A 19,297-nucleotide genomic window follows, 5' to 3' on the forward strand; every position below is an offset into this window, starting at 1 on the left:
TTGATTAAGTGTAAACTTTGGTGCGACAATTTCGCTACCGAAAAGCGTGATCGAACCGATAAGCAATGTTACACAAGGCGTGACCGGTTGAGCATGACGAACGAATGGAAGTTTCCCATCGATCGGAAAGCAGGAAGAAATTAATTAACAACTAGAAAGATTGTGGCCCTCGGTGCGCGAGGCAAAAATTAATCAGGCTCATGAATATTCAACGAACGATGTGTACAATCGATGGAAATGGTTTTTTTTTTTCTCCAAAAGCTGGGGATTATAAGCGTTTGCGTCAATTTTATTAAATTGGTTTTTACCGCCGCAATAATTTATCCTCCGGTTAAGATGATGAATTTTGATGCCAAACCAAAACAAACTGATCTGTCCAAACAAAATCAACTGATAAAACAATGCTTAACATTTAACTAAACCGATTTCACACTCACATACAGTGGATCCAACAGGTGTCCTACTCTTTAGAAAATATGTTTCCAATCAACAAATCAGGGGAAATTGTACTTTTTTGTTATGCTGCTTTCGATTTACAAATGTTTATTCAAATACACACACACACGCATTAGAAAACTGTTTTGCAAACGTATTGAAATGGCCGAACCCTGTTGGGTGTGATTAAACAGAGCAATCTGCCATATCGGGGCTGCAGGTGGTGTGTCATTGACTAATTACTGATTTGTTTCAATTTGTGCATGGCAATCGAGCGCTCGAACGGCTTCCACATCGTTGTAGGCTTTATTTCATCACACTCCAATCAACGTGTTTGGCGCTAGAATTGACTACAAATTCGATTTATTAAAATAAAAAGCACCTATAGTGGAACACGGTCAATACAAATTGTATTTCATATACAATTCTGTACTTTGGATTGCAATAACATAGACAACGGTGCGAACGGCAGGGCCAAATGCGAGTGCTTGAGGAAGCGTTATTATAGCACGATTGGTAAAAGCCCCCAAATGAATGTATCCGTGATAGATAATTTATTATGCCGTTTTCCATTTTTCCCTCCTGCGTGGGAATTTATGTGTCAGAAATGTCCGCCGGGAATGATTATTGTTTGGATAATAACGAACAGATGTAATTTAGTACTTCCGTCCGGGGCATATCGTTTACCGTTGGACGGCGGAACCCCACCGGAAGCGTAAATCGCGTCGAGTATTGGGGAGCGCGCTGAGAAAGGCATCGAAATACGCTCCATCATTTCACTCACGCGGACTTTGGTGCGTAACAAAAGTCAGCCCTCCCCCACGACCCGAAGGCAGGGCGCGCGGAAAAATGAGTGAGTGTTGAATTTATTTTAATTTCGCACACCTTCGTCGCGAAAACTGTCACCGCCGGGCACATAAATATGACACATGGAGCGCACTCATGGGAAGGGCGCGTAGCGAGTTGATTAAAATTTACAATTCATCACAGATAGCCGGTTCCGGTAACGATGGTGATGTACTTTTGTTTTCGACTCATTGCCTGCCTAGAATTCGATGCACATCAAACGGCAACTGCTGGGAAGCCTAAGGCAAATAAATATAAATATGCCTTTTATTGCCCTTTTAACATTAACGTGTTGGACTTGATTTTCATTAATTTCATTTGATCAAAACTGTTCAAATAAGGTTCATCGCTGCATATAAAACGGTAAACATTCATGTGTTTAATTATTAAAACTACGATTTAACAGTACTAACAAACTGATTTGTTTTCAATGGACAACCTGTACGATAAATTTTAAAACAAATTCAGTGGTATATTGCATAACAACAGTGAAAACAAAAACCTTGGTGTTCACTCATTGTAAACGAACAAACTTTTCTCCACCGGTTTGTTTTTAAATATATGTTTTTCTGCTTGTTGAAAGGTTTCGGCTGTACCGTCCAAAACTTAACCATCACTACCATCGTTCGGATGCATGAAAGAACGAGACTTTGGTATGCCTTTAGTTCAACTTTGCGTTAAGCTTACCAGTAAAATAAACGCGCAAAGAAAAGCCCTGATAAAGGTGAGCTCAGGATGAGAGCGTTTTGCCCGCCCGATTGAGTGGAGTGGAAAAAGTAATTTTCATATTTCATATCTGCGATAACTTAGCCAGACAGATAACTTCGACCTGGCCCACCGAACCACCCAGAGTAGCGGTGTTACTCAAGAAGCGCCGGTGTCGAGTTCGGGAAATTGTGAACGATAATCAACGTCTTACAGCGCTGCTCCGCACCGTTCTACTTTTTCAATTTCGCCACGAACAAAAACCACCGAACCGATGGTGAATGGAGGGTGGACTGGATGGTGGAAATGTATAATTTGGGAAATTCTTCACTTGTCTCGGGCTCTCTTGGACGATAGGGACTGCCTCGTCCCACTTTCTCCAGCTTCGCAAAGGCAAAACGATGCACCATCGGCCGTGCGGCTACAAACCACGTCACACGAAATCTGTCGAATGGAAGTGGCCGTACGACGGCATCGAAACTTTGTAATTTGCCATCCATCCGACACTTGCCACTATCGTCTTCAGCATCGGCTTCATCAACAGTATCATCATCATCATCATCATCGGTACATCGCCACAGCCAGAGAAACCTGATGTTTAGTTTTCTTATCACCGGATGCACCGCCGAAACTCTGCCATGAAAGCACCCACCTCTTAGAAAGCTTCCCGTAATTGGGTTTCTTCACAATGGGTAATTTGTTACAAGAACCGGCCCCGGGAAAACGGCACACTCAATGCGAGGCACGAGCGCGTGAGTCAGCGCAGACCGGCATCTGTGATGGGAAAACAATATTTCTTTTTTTCTCGCCCAGTTTGTATGAAAAACGTTGACAAGAAAAAGCACTAGACGTTGTTCTGGTTCAGTGGCGCTGTACGTCCATGCCGCTACCCACCTGCACCACACTGTTGCACCCAATGTGTAATGATGTGCAATGAACATGGAAGCACCGAACGCAAAAAGCCAATAACCTCCGCGTGTAGAGGTAGGAAAAACACAAACTGTTTGCCTCTGCACGCTAAGGCGGAGTGCCAAAAGTGCATCGGGAAATTGAACGTGAAATTTGCAGCTAGCCCAACAAAATGGTTGCGGTTTATTGCCTCGCCGGAAACAACTTTTCTTCGCCGAAACCGGTTAAAATATGCTCCGACACGTACCCCGATTTATGCGCACGATATTTATGCGAAATGATTTATTGCTAGTAATTCGGGGATGGTGCAAGGCAGAAACAACGCCACTTTACTCACGTTCGCTCGAAAGCTAAGTGGGAAAGCGTTTTTCGTTTCTTGACCCATTTTTTATTGCATTTCAAAGATGCATCTTTGGGAAACTTTCCTTTCTTTGAAAGTGTAAGCGAACCATTGCTAGCCATCGAACGAAGCACTTCCGAAAGATGTCATAATTGAGCTTATGATTGTACAGTTTTTTACGTTGCATTTGAGAGATGTTGCAGCTTCTTGCGTGATACACCGTCGGGAAAACCCGGTTTTGGACCGTCATTTGGTCGCACAGTAATTGCAATTTATCATCATCCCAAGATTGTGCCAACGAAAGGTTAACCATCCATCTTGTCAGCTTGAAGGAAGACCTTTTTGGAAGGATGGAGTGAGCAAAAATTGGGTACGGGGCAACATCCCGGTGGGTCAAGTAAAATATTCTAACATGATTTCTTTCGCGCTCCACCTTTTCACATGCATCTCCGCACCGTTCAACCGTGTTGTATTTCAAACGGGTACATAAATAATTCAACAAACAAATGATCTGTTGTCAAAGTCCTGGGGGTTGGCGATGGTTTACAGCTGGAAAAGGTATGCACATCGCGGGACGTGGTAGGACGGCTTTCCCACACACCGTCGCTGGGAAATTATTCTCTCGCCAGAGCGGAGCACAATTATGTTCAATGAGTTTTCATTCGAACTGGACCCATAGCCAGAAAGCGGGCGCTGCATATTCATGACACATTCCGGAGTACTTGTCGTTTACCAGGAAATTATGTAAATCTGACCGTTATATTTTTTCACCGCTCAACGTGGCAGTGCAGCCTTTTTGTTTGCCCCTCGAATGCCACGAAGGTGATGTTACTTTAAGGTCGCCGATTCCGACGAAAGGCTTCATTTTTCAGCGCTTCAGTTTCCAACAGCTGTGAAAACAAGAAATCTCATCGCTTCTCGTCTCGATGAACTGTTCGATGTAGTTTCGCACTAAGCATAACTTTTCCTAAGGATCGTGGCTTTCTTCCGATGCGGTTTGGCGTCAGGAGCGAAGTCCTGTCGGGAAGCGATGGGAACGACTTGAGCGCAATGTTCATAAATTTTATTCGCGATGAACCAAACTGACAGTAGCTGCATTCAAGTCAAGGGCCCATTCCTGGAATGGGAGCAAGTGGTACGGAAGAGAAAAGCGAAATGGTGTTCGTGGATTGTTGGCAAATGGCGAACATTTTCGCGATCCTTAAATGTTTCCATTTAAGCTGGAAAAAGCGAGCCGCGAACGGGATGAAATAAAATATAAAAAAATAATTTTTGAAAAAAAAACTTAGAAAGACCAAAGGCAAAAACAAAAAAATATTGAATAGAGAAAAAAAGAATCATAGTTGCGATGAAAAAAAAAACCTTTCTCGAAACTCCGTTCCCTAGAACAAATTGTTCTAACGAGATTTTAATTGAATTTGGAAACTTGGAATGTTCCGTTCTACATTTTGGCGTGGTCAGGGGGAGTGAGCGAAGTGATGCTTGCTGGAAAAGTAGCATTTCCGTTTCATCTTCGCCGCGAGAGACGGACTCGGGAGCATCGCATTTTGCAACCTCTCTTTCCTCCTTCCCGGGGGGGCATTGTCACCCTCAATACTTGCTTCCCACTTCGCCCCCGAAACGTCCTGGAAAAATGCCTCAAAAGATATCAAAAAGATCTGCCAACGACAGGAAAGGCCAGTTTTCAGCGGAGCGGTTGAACGAAACGGTGAGGGAAGTGGACAAGCGGCCATCGGAATTCGTTGTATCGCATTCGTCATTTCTAGCGGAGAAAATAGGAACGGGTTTTCGGTTGCACCAAACGCAAACGGCAGCGAACGGACAGGTAAATTACTTAATTTTCTTTCATTAACATGCTCGGGTGGGTGGTTGATTAATTTTAACACCCGACAGAGATGCGCCATTTTCACCGGTACTGCACGGAAGCACGCAAAGCGTTTTCCCCCTAACGTCAAGGAAAAAAAGAACGGAACTTGCGAAAGAAATTACTTGTTCATTTCGTACCGGGTAGAGTTTTAAAATTATTAGCTACTAAACGTCGCCAACTACGGGGCCGATTTTATCGGGCAAAGCATACGGGAGCTCGGATTATTCCATGCCATTTCGTGCGTGAGAAATTTGAAACGGTGCCGAGCGGCACCGAAACGATTATCGTCAACAACGCCCAAAATGGCCATTACGCATAACACACTTTAATATCCATTAGAGGCGCAGCAGTCGTAGCCGATGGGGACCGCATCGTGCAAATCTGTTCCAGTTTCACCATCCGTCCTGTCGTGCGTGAGGAGGGGAGATTTTTAAATGCCTCTCCAGTAACTGCCGCATAAAAGAGCAATCGTTTAGCTGGCACGCTTTGAATGTAGGTTGTTATGCTTTAATAGTTTCACTGCATCGCCAACGAATGGCAATGAGTAAAAACTTAAACGAAGCGGCGCAATGTACTTGGAAATAGATCGCTTGTTCGTATATGTCTCGCCATCCACAACTTATGCTAACGATCGAAGCACACATGGGAAGGATCAGTTCAGCTGCGATCGTTTGGTTAAGCTCGATTTAAGGTCCTACGATGTAAGCTCCCCCCTCAACTTTCGTATTCGGCATTACAATTAATGGTCTCATAATTGGTCGAACACGAACTCGCCATAAAAGGCAGCGAGTCAAGCAACTCTTGTTCCAATTTCCATCCGGAAATGTCGAAAAGCAGGCACACGCGATGGTACGCGCCGGGATAATTGAACGAATCGATTTGATTTGCTGAGCATTTTATTTTTATTTCCTTCGTTTTTTCCCAAACATGGGGTTTTTCTCAATTTTTCCCCCACTTTCGTTCGATGCTGCTTTTGTATTTGTTATCCGCAAAGCACGTCACAGCCCCAACGGAGGAAGATTGTTCGCATCAGACATTCCCCTGCGCTCCGCCGGGTATTTGTGTGCTTCATTCGGCTGATTGCGCTTCATTTGCGTGATTGCCGATGGACGCAATTTGATAATGAAACGGTTGGGAGAAGGGAAAACACGCAAGATGCTTGCGTGGGTGAAAGAATGGCGAAGGCAGAGAAAAGAAAGCGAACGGCGGTTTGTAATTGAGCAAACCAAGCAAAAGGCCTCCAAAGCGCTCCAAACAGATGACCACGAGGGGGGAAGGAATGGTAGAAAGGGGGTGGTGGATGGTGCAAAGAAAATCTTGACCAACGACGCGCCATGGGAACGAATTGGAATTCGGTTTATTCGATAAGTGAACGGTTCTGTCTTTTTTCCTCCTTGCTTGCTTCCCCCCATTGACAGGACGCTACGCCATTTTATCCATGTCCATGGATTCCATTAAGTTTCCATTCGTGGCGGAGAGGGTGGCAAAGGAATAAAGCACGGACTCAATCGGATTCGGGATCGAGATCGAAAGGTTTTTTTTTATTTCGTCTGCGACGTTTGTCCTCGCTACCAGCGAGAATTTCCCCACCAGGCGGTGGAAAGCGATAGAAAAGAACACTGGATTCGAGAGCCTACACCAATGTCACCGCAAGTTGTTTGCCCTTGGCATAAATATCGAATTAATGTCCGTCCGGATGAAGCATGTTTCCTTTCTTCTCGCTTCCCAGCTTCAAAATGCGCCTTCCTGCGGGTTTACGTTGTCAAGGTGCCGTCGGATGTATTTCGAGTGGATTGATTTGTACCACAACGACAAAAAAAAGAGTGAGGAAAAGCACGAACGAACGCCGCGGGAGGTGACCGCAAAATCGGAACCTCAAACAAGGCAGAGCAATCCGGATCGTACGCGTCGGTGGTCGGTTGGCATTTTATATTTCCCGCTAGGAAAAACTTACCAACTCAAACCGACCGGCCGGGTATGACGCTGTAACTACGTCAAACACGTCCATTGCGACGCTGACGACGGGCTTGGGATTCGATTTTGAATGGAGGATAATTGAATTCGCTCAGTCAGCTCCGGTTGATGTACGGTTGATATTCCGATAGATTTTCCACACCGGTGTAGAAAAGCGTAAAGATGATGGGAAGCATTTCTAGCCGGCCTCGGCATTCGGTGCGAATCTTGCCATGCCATTTAAATGTCAACCCCTTTTTATGGCACTCGGGTTTGGCGTTGAAAGATGCAATTTCCTCGTCAGCCATCTTCCTCTCTGCGGCACCTTTTGATCGATCGATTGGGAAGGTGGTGCGAGTGATCGACGAAATATTGAACCAAGAGCAGCCTTACACGATTGATTGGAAAACCCCAAACGAAGCTGTGTTTGCATTTTTGCAGTCATATATTTCACCCCGATGCAGACGCGCATTGGCGGTGGTTTTGTTGACACATGAAGTTAAAAATGAAACGAGAAAAAGACAGCGCACGGTGGATCGAAAAATAATATTCACCCGAGCTAAACGACAGGCCGTCATCAATGCACCGGGGGGGACAGGCGTTCGAGCACCATCTGCACTAAGCAAATTTGCAAAAAGTTGAAACAGGACACAACTACATAAAACATGCTTTTGCTTCGAGTTGAGTAATCAATCATTGATTGCTCTTAACAAGTGAAAGAAAAAACCAAAAACATACCGGTCGAATTGAAAAGTACTGGGTTAGATGGGTATTTATTTATTTATAAACGAAACATAAATGGGAACATCGCATTTTAGTCCCTTTTAACTTAGGGTTAGAAGCAGAAATATTGTGACATACACGAAAAACAAGGCCAAGAGAAAGAGGTTTCTGAAACACAAAAACCACTTCAACAAATCAATCGAATGGTAGGCAAAAAAGGTTGAACATTTCAAATTGGGTTATTTACTCGGTACTACACATGTTGTTAGATGTTTCATGTACTCAGATCCACAGAATAGGAATTGAAAAATCCTAGAATTGTGTAATTCTGATTCAGATTCATCAAAGATTCATCATTCCCAAAGAGTTATCAATTTTAATAGTACAGAAAACTGATCTCCAAAAAATGGATAGAGAGACCCCCTTTTAGGTCGCATGATCCACGCCAATGAAAGGAGATTCATTAAGGATTCGTAATATTTATTTACGTTTCAAGACAACAGATTTTTTTTTTAACTTGTTTACATTATTTTACAATCAACAAACAATGGTTTTATTAAAGATACCTAAAAATTAAGGTTCATGTACTGCATATGAAACGCTTAGAAAAACTGTGGAAAGAGAATGCTTCTAGCAGCCACAAAATTTTTGATAAAATTTTACTCCTGAAAAGTAGACAGTATGTGTTATTTCTTAGTTCCCAACACCGAACAATGAACTGGCAACAAACAACGATAAGGATTAGTAGCGCAAAATTACAGAACCGTAAGCAGTTGTGCCTAAAAACCACCACCAACGTGACCGACCACGCCCAGTCGGTGCAAGCAAGCGCAAGGATTTGTGCGAGAGAAGAACCAATTTCAGGGGTTTGGTTAGGTGTTAGCGGACGATAAGGGGACGCGGTCGTCACGAAAGTCGATTTACGCCAACTGTCAAGTCGATAAACATGGTTTCGCTGGAGCCCGCCGGCGTCTCTTCGTCACTCCGACCGGTTTGCAGACGGAGTTGGGCGGCGTGATTATGCAGAAGTTATGGGCTAGCGAAATTTGTGAACTGTGTCGGGGGGAAGGGTGGTAGCCCGTGTGCATCGCGCGCGCGGGGCGGGAAACCAAGTTCCAGCGCAAGTGATGGATGGATTAATGGTGCGAACACATTGCACGGCGGGTTGCTGCAGATGCCTGATGGGAACTCATGGGTTGGGAGAAGTAAGCGAGTTGTGAGCTGCGAAGAGAAGCTACATTGAACCCAAATCGGCCGGGTTCGATTGGAAGCCCCCGGGACCACCAACACCACACACATACACCACCAACACCACACCCAAAAGGGGAACATAATGCCAAAGCCACCGAACCCTCCTTGCGCCAGCTACCCCAAACCGGTGAGGACATTGCGGCACACGGCCCGGAGAACAACCTGCATAATCGGAAACGGCACGGCCAGCTCCTCGTCCATCGTGCGCTCGTAGACCTGCTGCGGGAAGCTCGGCGGCATATCGTTCACGTCCTTAACATTGATCACGATGATCGTCTCGTTTTCGTTCAGGCTGTCGGACGCAACGAGCGTCAGGTGGTACTGCGCCGAGGGAGACCGAGGGCGGAGACAACGAAGAAGAAACGTGTTGCGCGGGACGACAAGGAACAGGAGGAGAAATAAAGAGAAAGAGAGGGAAAGAGAGAGGGAGAGAGAGAATGCGGATACAGTTACAATTAGTTAACGGTGTGTTGAACGTCCGGCGGGCGTCCTCTGCATTTTGTGTGATCCGATTAGGGACCAACGTTCCGGTCCGGGTGCAGGACACGCTGTGCGGAACCGACCAGCAAACGCGACCGGTTTTGGTTTGGAACGCCGGCGACGCAATGGAAAGTTTTCGAAGGAAAAATATAGCACCGAATAAAAAGTAAACGTCCGCACGGAGATGAACGAGCTTCCGAGAACGAAGCGAAGGCCATCGAATGAACACGCCTATCACTTACCGGAGGGTCTTGGATGCGCATACATTATTCAACAAGTTGTAAGCCCCTTTTTCTTTTCCCGCAGCTCGGGCGATGGGTTCCCCGACATTCAAGCGACCACCAGCGTCGAAGTCGAACCATTAATACTCGGTCGATGGCCGCGAGCCGCGGGCGAAACCTTTCGGTGAAATATTTATGATTACTTTCTGCTTGATTTGCGGTCGCGAGAGCAAGGATTCCACAACGTCCGCAGATTCGTTGCGGGTTGTGGTAGAAATCAAACCGATGAACCGACAAACTCACGAACGGACTGTAGGTATGTAGGTTCATAAATTCTCCCTCCATTCGAAACCGCATGTTCGGTATCGACGTATTCCTTCGCTTCACTTTTCTTCATCCCCTCTGAAGCTCAAGTCCAACCATTAGCGAGAGATTGGCCAAACCGCATTCCTCTTTCGAGGTAGGAAAATGCGCATCATAGCGAAAACCCTCAAACGACTGACGTTCGTGGAAGCCCACGCCGTCAATGAGTTATGGCAAATAAATAAATTATCAATTTTATAGCCCATTTAGACGCGACGCGCACGGTTCACACGGCGTGGGAAATGGAAAGAAAACACCGCCCACCGTATGGTTCCACCGTGCGCTGAAACACGCGTGCCGAAAAGGGCGTTGTTTGGGGGCCCATGGAAATTAGGTGATAAAATTTAATCAGTTGTAAATCGGATTTCGAGCATTACTCAACGAGCACGTGAGTGGGTTTCCCCCCACCCCCAAAAGAGGAAAAAGTGGTTCAGAGCTAATCGCTTTTCGCCGCGCTCAAGATATGCGAGGCGAGAAGCTCGCGGGGTCATGTAGGATGTCACGAAAATGTTGTTTCCATTAGTTCGATCACACGTTCCCGTGTACGAGCCAGCGAGTAAAGCCTGATGGCGGATTGTGATTTACATATTTCGATACGCCCGGGTTCGGGGGGTTCGCACCTGGAAAAACTCATTTATTTACACCTCATTAGGGTGCGCGTTTTTCTAACCCCTACGGACCGCACAGCCTGTACGTGGGAAACGGGCCTTCCGGGTTAATGATGGTTATGAACATTAAGTCGCACTAATCAATGACGGGCGCTGGGCGCATTATGGTGCTTTCGGTTTCCAATCAAAAATAGCTTTGGGCGCCATCTCGGCGACGGTAGGGGTGGGCTTTTTGGGGAAGGATAATCTGCCGAAATCGGTGGAAATCTGTTCGCTAACGAAACGCTGTGGAAGTGAACGGTTCCTGGACGAGGTCAAAGAAACATTATTCCAACGGGGTCAGGGATGTTTTCGTGGAAAAGTCAATAGAACAACTGGGATATAGGAGTGAGTTTGGGCAATGTTGGGAAAAGGGTAGCAAGACGAAGGATACAAACATATTCTACGGAATAGAAAAATAAGGAAACGAACAATGGAACGGATATTTTAAATGCAAAAATATTTTAAAAGGGATGCACGAGACAAGAAAACAAAAATGAAGTAAGAACAGGGAAAGCATGTTCGACCTGCAGGACACGCTTCGGTAGATTACGATCGTCCTCCTCGGTGATCTGCGTGCGGTACGTTGGCCGCTCGAAAACGGGCGGATTATCGTTGACGTCCTTCACGTGGATAACGACCGTGGTGTAGTTTTCCTTCAGGTTATCCGATGCTGCGAGACGAAGTTCATACTGGTGGACGTGTGCGTGGCGTGCGTGTGGGAAGAGATTGTGTTAGCGAGCTGGCAGATTATGTTTTTGTCTCTCCCACTCTCTTTCTCTGAGTACTACAGACACAATAAGCTATGCTTTCCATCAATGGTGATGTATAATCTAGCACTAGGTGGTTCTAGAAATCCCCAACGGGGGTGAAAGCGGTCCAGTAGATGCTTTCAAGATGACTCAAAAAAGCCATCGACCACCACTGTGACGAACGCAGCAGAGCGCGTATGTTCCTTTCCTTCGAAATTGGGCCGTGATTATTGCGCAGTAAAGCCTATCGAGGACACATACCGGGAAAACAATGGGAAAAGTAATATCGGTGGGATTCCCAGCGAAGTTAAAGAAAGGAAAACAACGAAAATATAAACCTCCTCTGGGGGCCATTCAACTCATAAAATACGTGTCCCTCCTTCGTGTTTACGTTATATCACTGACATATTTGTCTTATTGATGTGCTTCAAATAGATTGCGTTGACACTAACTCGACGCTTAATGGTGACCGCCTTTGGACTGCGGAGTGCGTTTGTATTTCCATTGCTTTTTCATTATTGAGTCAACAAGAGAAAAGCCAGGACTTTTTAATGGCTTTTTGAAAATTTTAATGTTGCATAAATTTTCTCTCTCGTCAACGTTCCGATTAATCACTGGTTTTCCCTCCACCGAACGGAGTTGATCCAGCGCGAAACGAAACGATCGAAAAATTATGTCCGTTATTGAGAGCGGATTATACATTTATTCCAGGGGCATAACTCTTCCCTCCTTTCTTCGTTTATTTTGCCCACCACCCGGCGTGCTCGCACACGCTGGTGGGTGTCGATGTGGGGCATGTGTGTATTTGTTTTATCGCCAAGCCGCCTTTTATAGCGCATGGTTTTCGCGTTCGGTTCCGAACGTGCCGGAAGGCACGTAAAAATCATAAATCTATCCGTTGGATTTCTGCTGACTTGTGTGTTTTCATTCGCCGTATATGCGACGATGTTTTCTCTTTTCCTCTATATCTCTGAAGTATTTTTTTGTTTAAGTCACAGCCTTCGGGAGAAATGCGGAGAAGATAAAGCTGCACCAAATAACGCCATGATGTACTTGGCAGGAGCATCCGCGTGATCGCATCACCGATAGGGGGTTTTGCAAAAACGAAATGGTACCAATTTAAACGCGAACGTGTTTGCAAGAAAGCAGGCGTTGGTTGGGGAAAAAACCCCCAGAAAAAAAAACTATGCTAACCATAACAAACAATAAACCATACAAACGCACCCTCGAAGAATACACCCTTTTTTTGTGGGCCAACGAACGAGTGACACCCCGTAAACAGTAGCAATAAAATGTCGAATAAAAATAATATTATGTCGAGCAGTTATTTCACCTCGCTTTAACCACTTTGGGTTTTGCGTCACTACGGCGAAGTTTTTTATTGCTTCCAGCACCGATGATGGCTGGTTGATAGCACGATGGAGGCGCCCGGTCGCTCATAACAGGTGCGCACGCCTCGGGTTGACAGTTCTCTGCCGCCTTATCACTGCCAGCGGCTGCAAAGGAATCGGGGTAGCGTTTCCCGTGTGGTACTTACTCGTTTCCTCGTCTCGTAGTCCAGGGCGCCGGCAACGTAGATAGCGCCCGTCATGTTCTTGACGGCGAAGGCGCCGCCTATGTTACCGCTCGTGATCTCATATCGTATACGCGACGCTGCGGAAGAAGGAAAAAATGGAACATAATGTAATCCAGACATCGTACTACACCATATCGTTTCAGGTACTCCATGGGAGAGAAGCTTGTGTGCATGAGAAGCGTTTTCCAGCTTTCCAACCGAGAGGGGAACCACAAACCACCGTATATCGCTCAATCTGTGTTCATTTACAAGGTTAAGGAGGTGATTTTTCACCACGTCGCTTCCAAATCTTCGTGTACCCTTCATCGTCGCATTCGCCTGTCAGTCTGTCACGAGCGTGTTTGGTGTATGCTGTTTTCAATAGCATCTAGGCTTTAAATCAACCCTGTCTGTAAAAAAAAAACAGCAAGTCACCGGCGGATGGAAGCAAAATATATTAAACGTTAGAAAGGAAGAGAAAATTGGGACCGCTTCCGACGGAACCGACGGGAAATGAAGTATTATTTCGAGGCAAACAATGATCGAGTGTCGAGCAAAGAGGATAGCAGTGAAACGGCATTCTTATCCGCAAAGCTTATGACAATCCGGTAGAGCTTTTAGCTCCGCCAACACGAAGCAGATTTCGCAGCTAGTGGGGGAGCTGGGGACTTGCTGACGTGCTACACACGACACGGTATGCATGTGTTAAAGGACAAGAACAACACTTTACCCTCGTTGACATTTCGAAGAACATAGCATCAAAGGAATCTAAATTTCGTTACCATTTTGTTCGGTAGCGGAACTCTTTTGGTTGGCTGTGTGTATTACAATACACGAGGTTAAGGAAGTTTTCTACATCCACACATGGCAACATATACGTGTGCATGCACTTTAGGTTGGTAACATTTCCGTACCCACAAAAAGTTTTTCGTTTAACCGTTTGGTGAGTAAAAACAATTTTTTAAATTAAACTGTCAAAAACGGCGAGCGACTGAAATGTGCAGCTGTTATAAGTCACTTTTATGTAGGCAAGTGAAGGGCGAGGAAGACGGGGCAGAAAAGGGTTATAGCAATAAATAACACGTCATGAGAAGATCAAGAACTGGTTAAAAGGTTTTTTAGATGAAATGATACGGAAAGAAAAAAAGACAAAACGTGAGTAATAGTTAAAAAGGATCAGGCTTCTGTTCCTCCCTCAGAAGAAATATCTCACCTGTCATTATTGTTTTGATTCAAAGGTGTGGTAATATTGAATACTCTTGCCATGAAACTAAAATACTTTTAAAAGAATAATAGAGCAACGATTTGGCGATAACTCCTAACAAATGGAATAGGTGAAGATAAATAAAATAATATTTCTATTTCCCTTAACAATATGTCCGGCAGCGAACACTCTGCACGCGCAGTTCACACAAAAATGCTGCCATGTGGTAAAGCATAAACACTGCCACAGGCGTTTAAAACTAGAACACACGGTCACATTGACTATGAGCAAAAACTGAAAACTAGAGATAACAGAGCAAAACACAGCGTGGAAAAATGCTCGAGTATATTTAAAAAACCGATCCCACCGGAAACGAGAATTACTGCTCGGGTGATGCAAAAAAAAAAAACAAAGCAAGCGGTAACAATTTTTGAAGATAATTTAAACCAAATAGAAAATACTGTGGCCGGTTTAGTTTTGTCTGGGTTTCTCGTGAGGCCACTTTCTGAACCCCAACAGCAACACTAGGCCACGGACAGACGGGTGGGGTCAGCAGGCAAAACAAAACAAAGAGAAAAAAGAGCTCGCTGTCTAACTATCAAAGCACAAGGGAAGATAAAAAAAGCGAAGGGTTTAATTTGCAGAAAGAGAATACGAGAGTCAGAATAACATTCAAAAGCCCACACCGCTGTCAGGTTATTTTTCCTCCCCCTTGCCAGCATCCATCAACGACTCGGGTCCGATTTTCAAAAAGAATATTTTCGGACACACTTGTGTTAAATGTTGTACGCTGCTACAAGCCCTACCACCGTCATGGTGGAAATTGGTTTTATTCGACGGTTTTGGTTCCGGATGTGAAACAACTAACACAAGTTTACGTTAGCACAGCTGAACTATCACAACCAAACCGTGTGGGACGCTCTGCTGAGCGCAGCGATGCTTCTGTATCGGCGAGCAGCAGGTCATTTTAATAGTTGGCTGAGTTGTTTCTTCTGAGTTGACCATAAACTAGCCACCGGTTGGCACAACCGAGGACATTCTAACGAAACAATGTACGTACAGAAACAAGGGAGCGCTGCAACTTCGACCATAACACGACGATGATACCACCGATGGCCGGATTCATTGGACATCCAGCACTGCTCCAGCCTCGGGCTCCAGCTCAAGGCATCCCTTACCGAAACGGGTCCGAAACCTCGCCCTGGATGCCTCTCGCGGGAGGAAGTGTTGTCCGATAAATTATTGTTGACAGTTATGTTTCGCCAGCGTCCGCGCGCACGTTTGCTTGTCGCCGCGTCGTCACAGCACAGCAAGGCGCGACAAACAATAGACTAGCAAACGGTCGTCTGTCAAGTGGCGTGTGATGCATGTCGTTTAGATGCACCAAAGGCCGTTACGAAGGGAGTCTCGTTTTTGCTGACCGCCGATGAGCGGAAAGGAAGCCCAACGATGTGCTTTTCCTTTTGTTTTTAAAAAAGATTGGATCGTACGGAACAACACTAAACCGCACACCGAGAGGAATATTAAAACAAACAAATACACACAGAGGAAGGTTTTGCAATCGTTGGTTGAAGAAGAGTCGATTGAAAACAACGGAAATAAATTTCAATTATCATCCGTTGCGAAAGCCAATTTGTGACAGCAGCTTGAAACGAAGTGGGTCAAAAATAAGGGAACGGAATGGAACAAGATGAAGACAACAATTTGTTGTTCGTCCGATTACATTACAAACATAAGACTATGCTTAAAAATTATATAACAAATAGTAAGATTAAAAAAGTAGTGTAAAATGACAAAATATCAGTTCGTTACATATATCAAAAATATAAATGTTAGAGTAACAAATCGTTACAGAAAATAAGATCTGGTGTCTTCTGGAGGAACTTGTTTATCAACTGTCCTGTCCAGACGATGTAATAATTTTCTGCTCCATTTACCACCACCGAAAATAATATCGCAGTGGTTTGAAAATGTTAACCACAAAACAAAATCATTTCTTGATCGGAAACCCGCGGAAAGAAATACCCCTAAAGCAACGTGGGAAAATGGCCGAAACCATGCTGCCAGGCACTCGACGTATTTATCACCCGTCGACCAGCACCGCACAGTGCTCGTAGTCTCGAGCTTCTCGGAAGATATCCCAATTTGTACGACCGAAATTAAACTCGTTCATCATTCAACCGGGACGGGATCTCGACCGGAACATGGCCTTTTGGTCCATCTGCGTTGGCTTTTCGGGCACGCAGCACGATACAGAAAGTTTTCTTCTCGGTGTCTCGCAATCGCTGCCATCAATATCAGGCAAAAGGCAAAGGAGGAAGCAAAGCAAAAGAGGAAAAAAGAGAGCAAGAAATAACCTCCGGAGTCATCGTGTCCCAGGACCCGTGGAGGGGACGCGCCAAATTTACTGCGCCGCTCGAGCGCGCTCACACCAGAACGCGGAATGTGTGTCCTCGTGGCCGTGTCAGAGTGAAGTCGAAACTGTCCCGACTCCTTCTTCCTCCACAACACGGCGACGACGCTTTCCGCTCAGTGCAGTTTCGGAATGTGTGCTCCGTCGGTTCTATTTCATTTCGAGCGATTTATTTTCTCCGGTCCCGAAGGCCGACGGGAAGTGTAAAGTTTGCGAACCGCTCGGTTCATTCCACTGGCGGAGGGCCTGAGACGGTGGCGGCCCGGCGATATGAGCGAAAACCCGGAAACCTCGAAAGGTCCATCATGTTGCTGTGCCGCCCACTTTCGAGTAAGGACAATCCGAGGAAAAACATATACAAACGTCAAACAAAAAAACAGAACGGCAAGAAACCATACAAACTACGACGTTGTTATCCGGGAACTTTTGGCCGCAAAATAAATAAAATAGCTTCCGGTCCCCATCTGATGGGTGGGGTGCGAGCTTGGACCCGGGAAGGGTTGTGAAGGGACAAAAAGGAGCAAAAATTAGTCAATCGTCGGTAAGCCAACGTCGAAAGTTGTAAACAAGCTCGTTCCAGTTAATTTAATAAGGCAATTAAAGTAACAAATTGAACCGGGTTGAGGCATTTTAACGGTTTGGTTGTTCGTTTCCGTCGGTCGTAAAGAGATCACCTCCTAGTGGACGTTAGGGGGTGATAAAAATGTACTTCAAATTAAGAAAAAAATGCTGTTAGCGCGTGCGAGGTTCATGTTTTGACTTTATACTTACATACATTATTAGTTATCATTCTAAAAAAACGCGATAAGTGTTTTAATATGATGAAAATATTTTAAATGACTAACATTAATACAAAAATAGCAATTAATTTGACCACATCATAAATTCAACAAGTTACAAGCGACCTCTTGCAAAGAGCGATTTCCTTTTTCGAAAACAAACTAAGCCTAAGCCTAACTAACTACGGTAGACATCGTTTGCTATTGCTTAATCAACGAGAAACCAGAAGAAACCAAAGTGAAATCGCCAGCACAAAGCAATGGGATGGTAACGCATCGTAACAAACGAACCTCAGACGCCCACCGCTTTTGCTTTCCGACCCGTAATACCGCCGGAACCCATCGGCACCGCAAACCGTGCCCGAGTGAAAATGACCTGTCGAGCATAAACAGTTTTTCGGCCGGCCCGAGCGCAAAGCGGATGAGCCGGAAAAACCCACCCGTTTTTCGACCGCTAGGAGGGAGGGGGGGCTGCTGGGAGGGCCCACTACAGAGTGGTGCTTGCCGTAAAATTCATAAATTATGAACCGAAAGTAGCGTTTTTCTCGCAAACCAGTACCGCCCGACGTTGAGCTTGTGGATGCGAAAAACACTTCCTGTCTAGTGGAACACACGACGCGAGGGGAGGCACGCAGCGAAAGCGGAAAGGACAAACGCACGAGGCAATCGTTGGCAGAACGATGATAATCTACGTCGCTCGCGTGGCCATACTTGGTCGGTCGACCGTGAGATGAACATCCGCCTCCGAGAGGTCAACAACTGGGACGAAAAGCTTCTCAATTTTATCGACTTTGTATCTCTACCCACGCCTGACTGAAGCTGATCGTGGCCAAAAATGATGGCGCGTTAGTTGAATGACGAAAAACATGGCTTGGCAGGAAAAACAAAAGTATGGGAAATATTTTTAGAACCCTCTTTTTTCTCTCCAAAGTCACTTGGTATTTGTTTGTTTGTTGTGGTTAAAAGGAACAAGCGTGAGAGCTTTGGTGGTGAAATCTTCCGCACGCCCGTTTTAGATTTCGTGGGAAACCCGGAATCGTTTGATTGCTTCCGACTAGAAGACCATACAACGATGGTGGAGGGCGTTTAAAACCTAGAACGATATATTTTTCCCGAAAACATTTAGTACAATGTTTCATTTGGAGGTCTTCAAGATGGAAAAGCAACCGAATGAAATTCAGACTCGTTTTTGTGTTTTTCAAATTGTGTTTGCAGGTACTAGAGCTGGAAAAAATAACTATTCTTCTCACCGCACCCTAAAAACGTAAACAGAACACGGAAAGGTTCAGGTACAAACACACACAAAAAAGGCGAGGAGGAAAAGCGGTTCTGGAGAGCTTACCACCACCAGCCATTTTGTACAAACGGGTCGCTTATTGCGCACGGTGATGTTTTAATAAATTTAGAACCTATGGCGTTATTAAAATTCATAAGCGACTACCGGATTCGTTCGCTCGATTTCAAGGGACGGTAAGCGTATTTCATCACCCTAACGTCCGGGTGTTTCCCGCTCATGTGTTCGACACGTCGTACGGAGCGTGGGGAATGTGTTTGAAGTAGGGTCGTTTATGTTTTATTCCCGGCAAGAAAGGAAAAACCCTTGACGACACTGACGAGCCATCGCCGCAGCAGAGCGGAGAAAGAAGGAGTTTTTCCGGTGATTTTCCTTGTGCCATGCACTTTTTGTGCGCACCTAAAATCCGTTTTGTTTGAAGCTCATAACGGGCAAGAAAGTTTCGCCAAAGCCATTGTAGGAGAATATGATATTAAACACGTTTGTTTTCAACAGCTTCCGTCGTGGTTCTACGGCATATGTCGAACGCTTGACGAGTCGGGAGGTTCTTTTGAGGCAAA

General features: G+C 45.3%; 1 protein-coding gene across 3 annotated transcripts in view; it reads right to left on the reverse strand.

Moving 5' to 3' along the window:
- The window catches only part of LOC131266193 (neural-cadherin), a 181,561-nt gene that overhangs the window by 29,898 nt on the left and 132,366 nt on the right, over positions 1–19,297 (reverse strand). For all 3 annotated transcript variants that reach the window (XM_058268585.1, XM_058268586.1, XM_058268587.1), the window contains 2 exons: positions 13,030–13,145; positions 11,268–11,432 (listed from right to left, as the gene is read on the reverse strand). In XM_058268585.1, the coding sequence (XP_058124568.1) occupies positions 11,268–11,432; positions 13,030–13,145 (281 nt within the window). The remainder of the gene's footprint in view (positions 1–11,267; positions 11,433–13,029; positions 13,146–19,297) is intronic.

This window comes from Anopheles coustani, chromosome 2, assembly GCF_943734705.1.
Source record: "Anopheles coustani chromosome 2, idAnoCousDA_361_x.2, whole genome shotgun sequence".
Lineage (NCBI taxonomy): Eukaryota > Metazoa > Arthropoda > Insecta > Diptera > Culicidae > Anopheles > Anopheles coustani.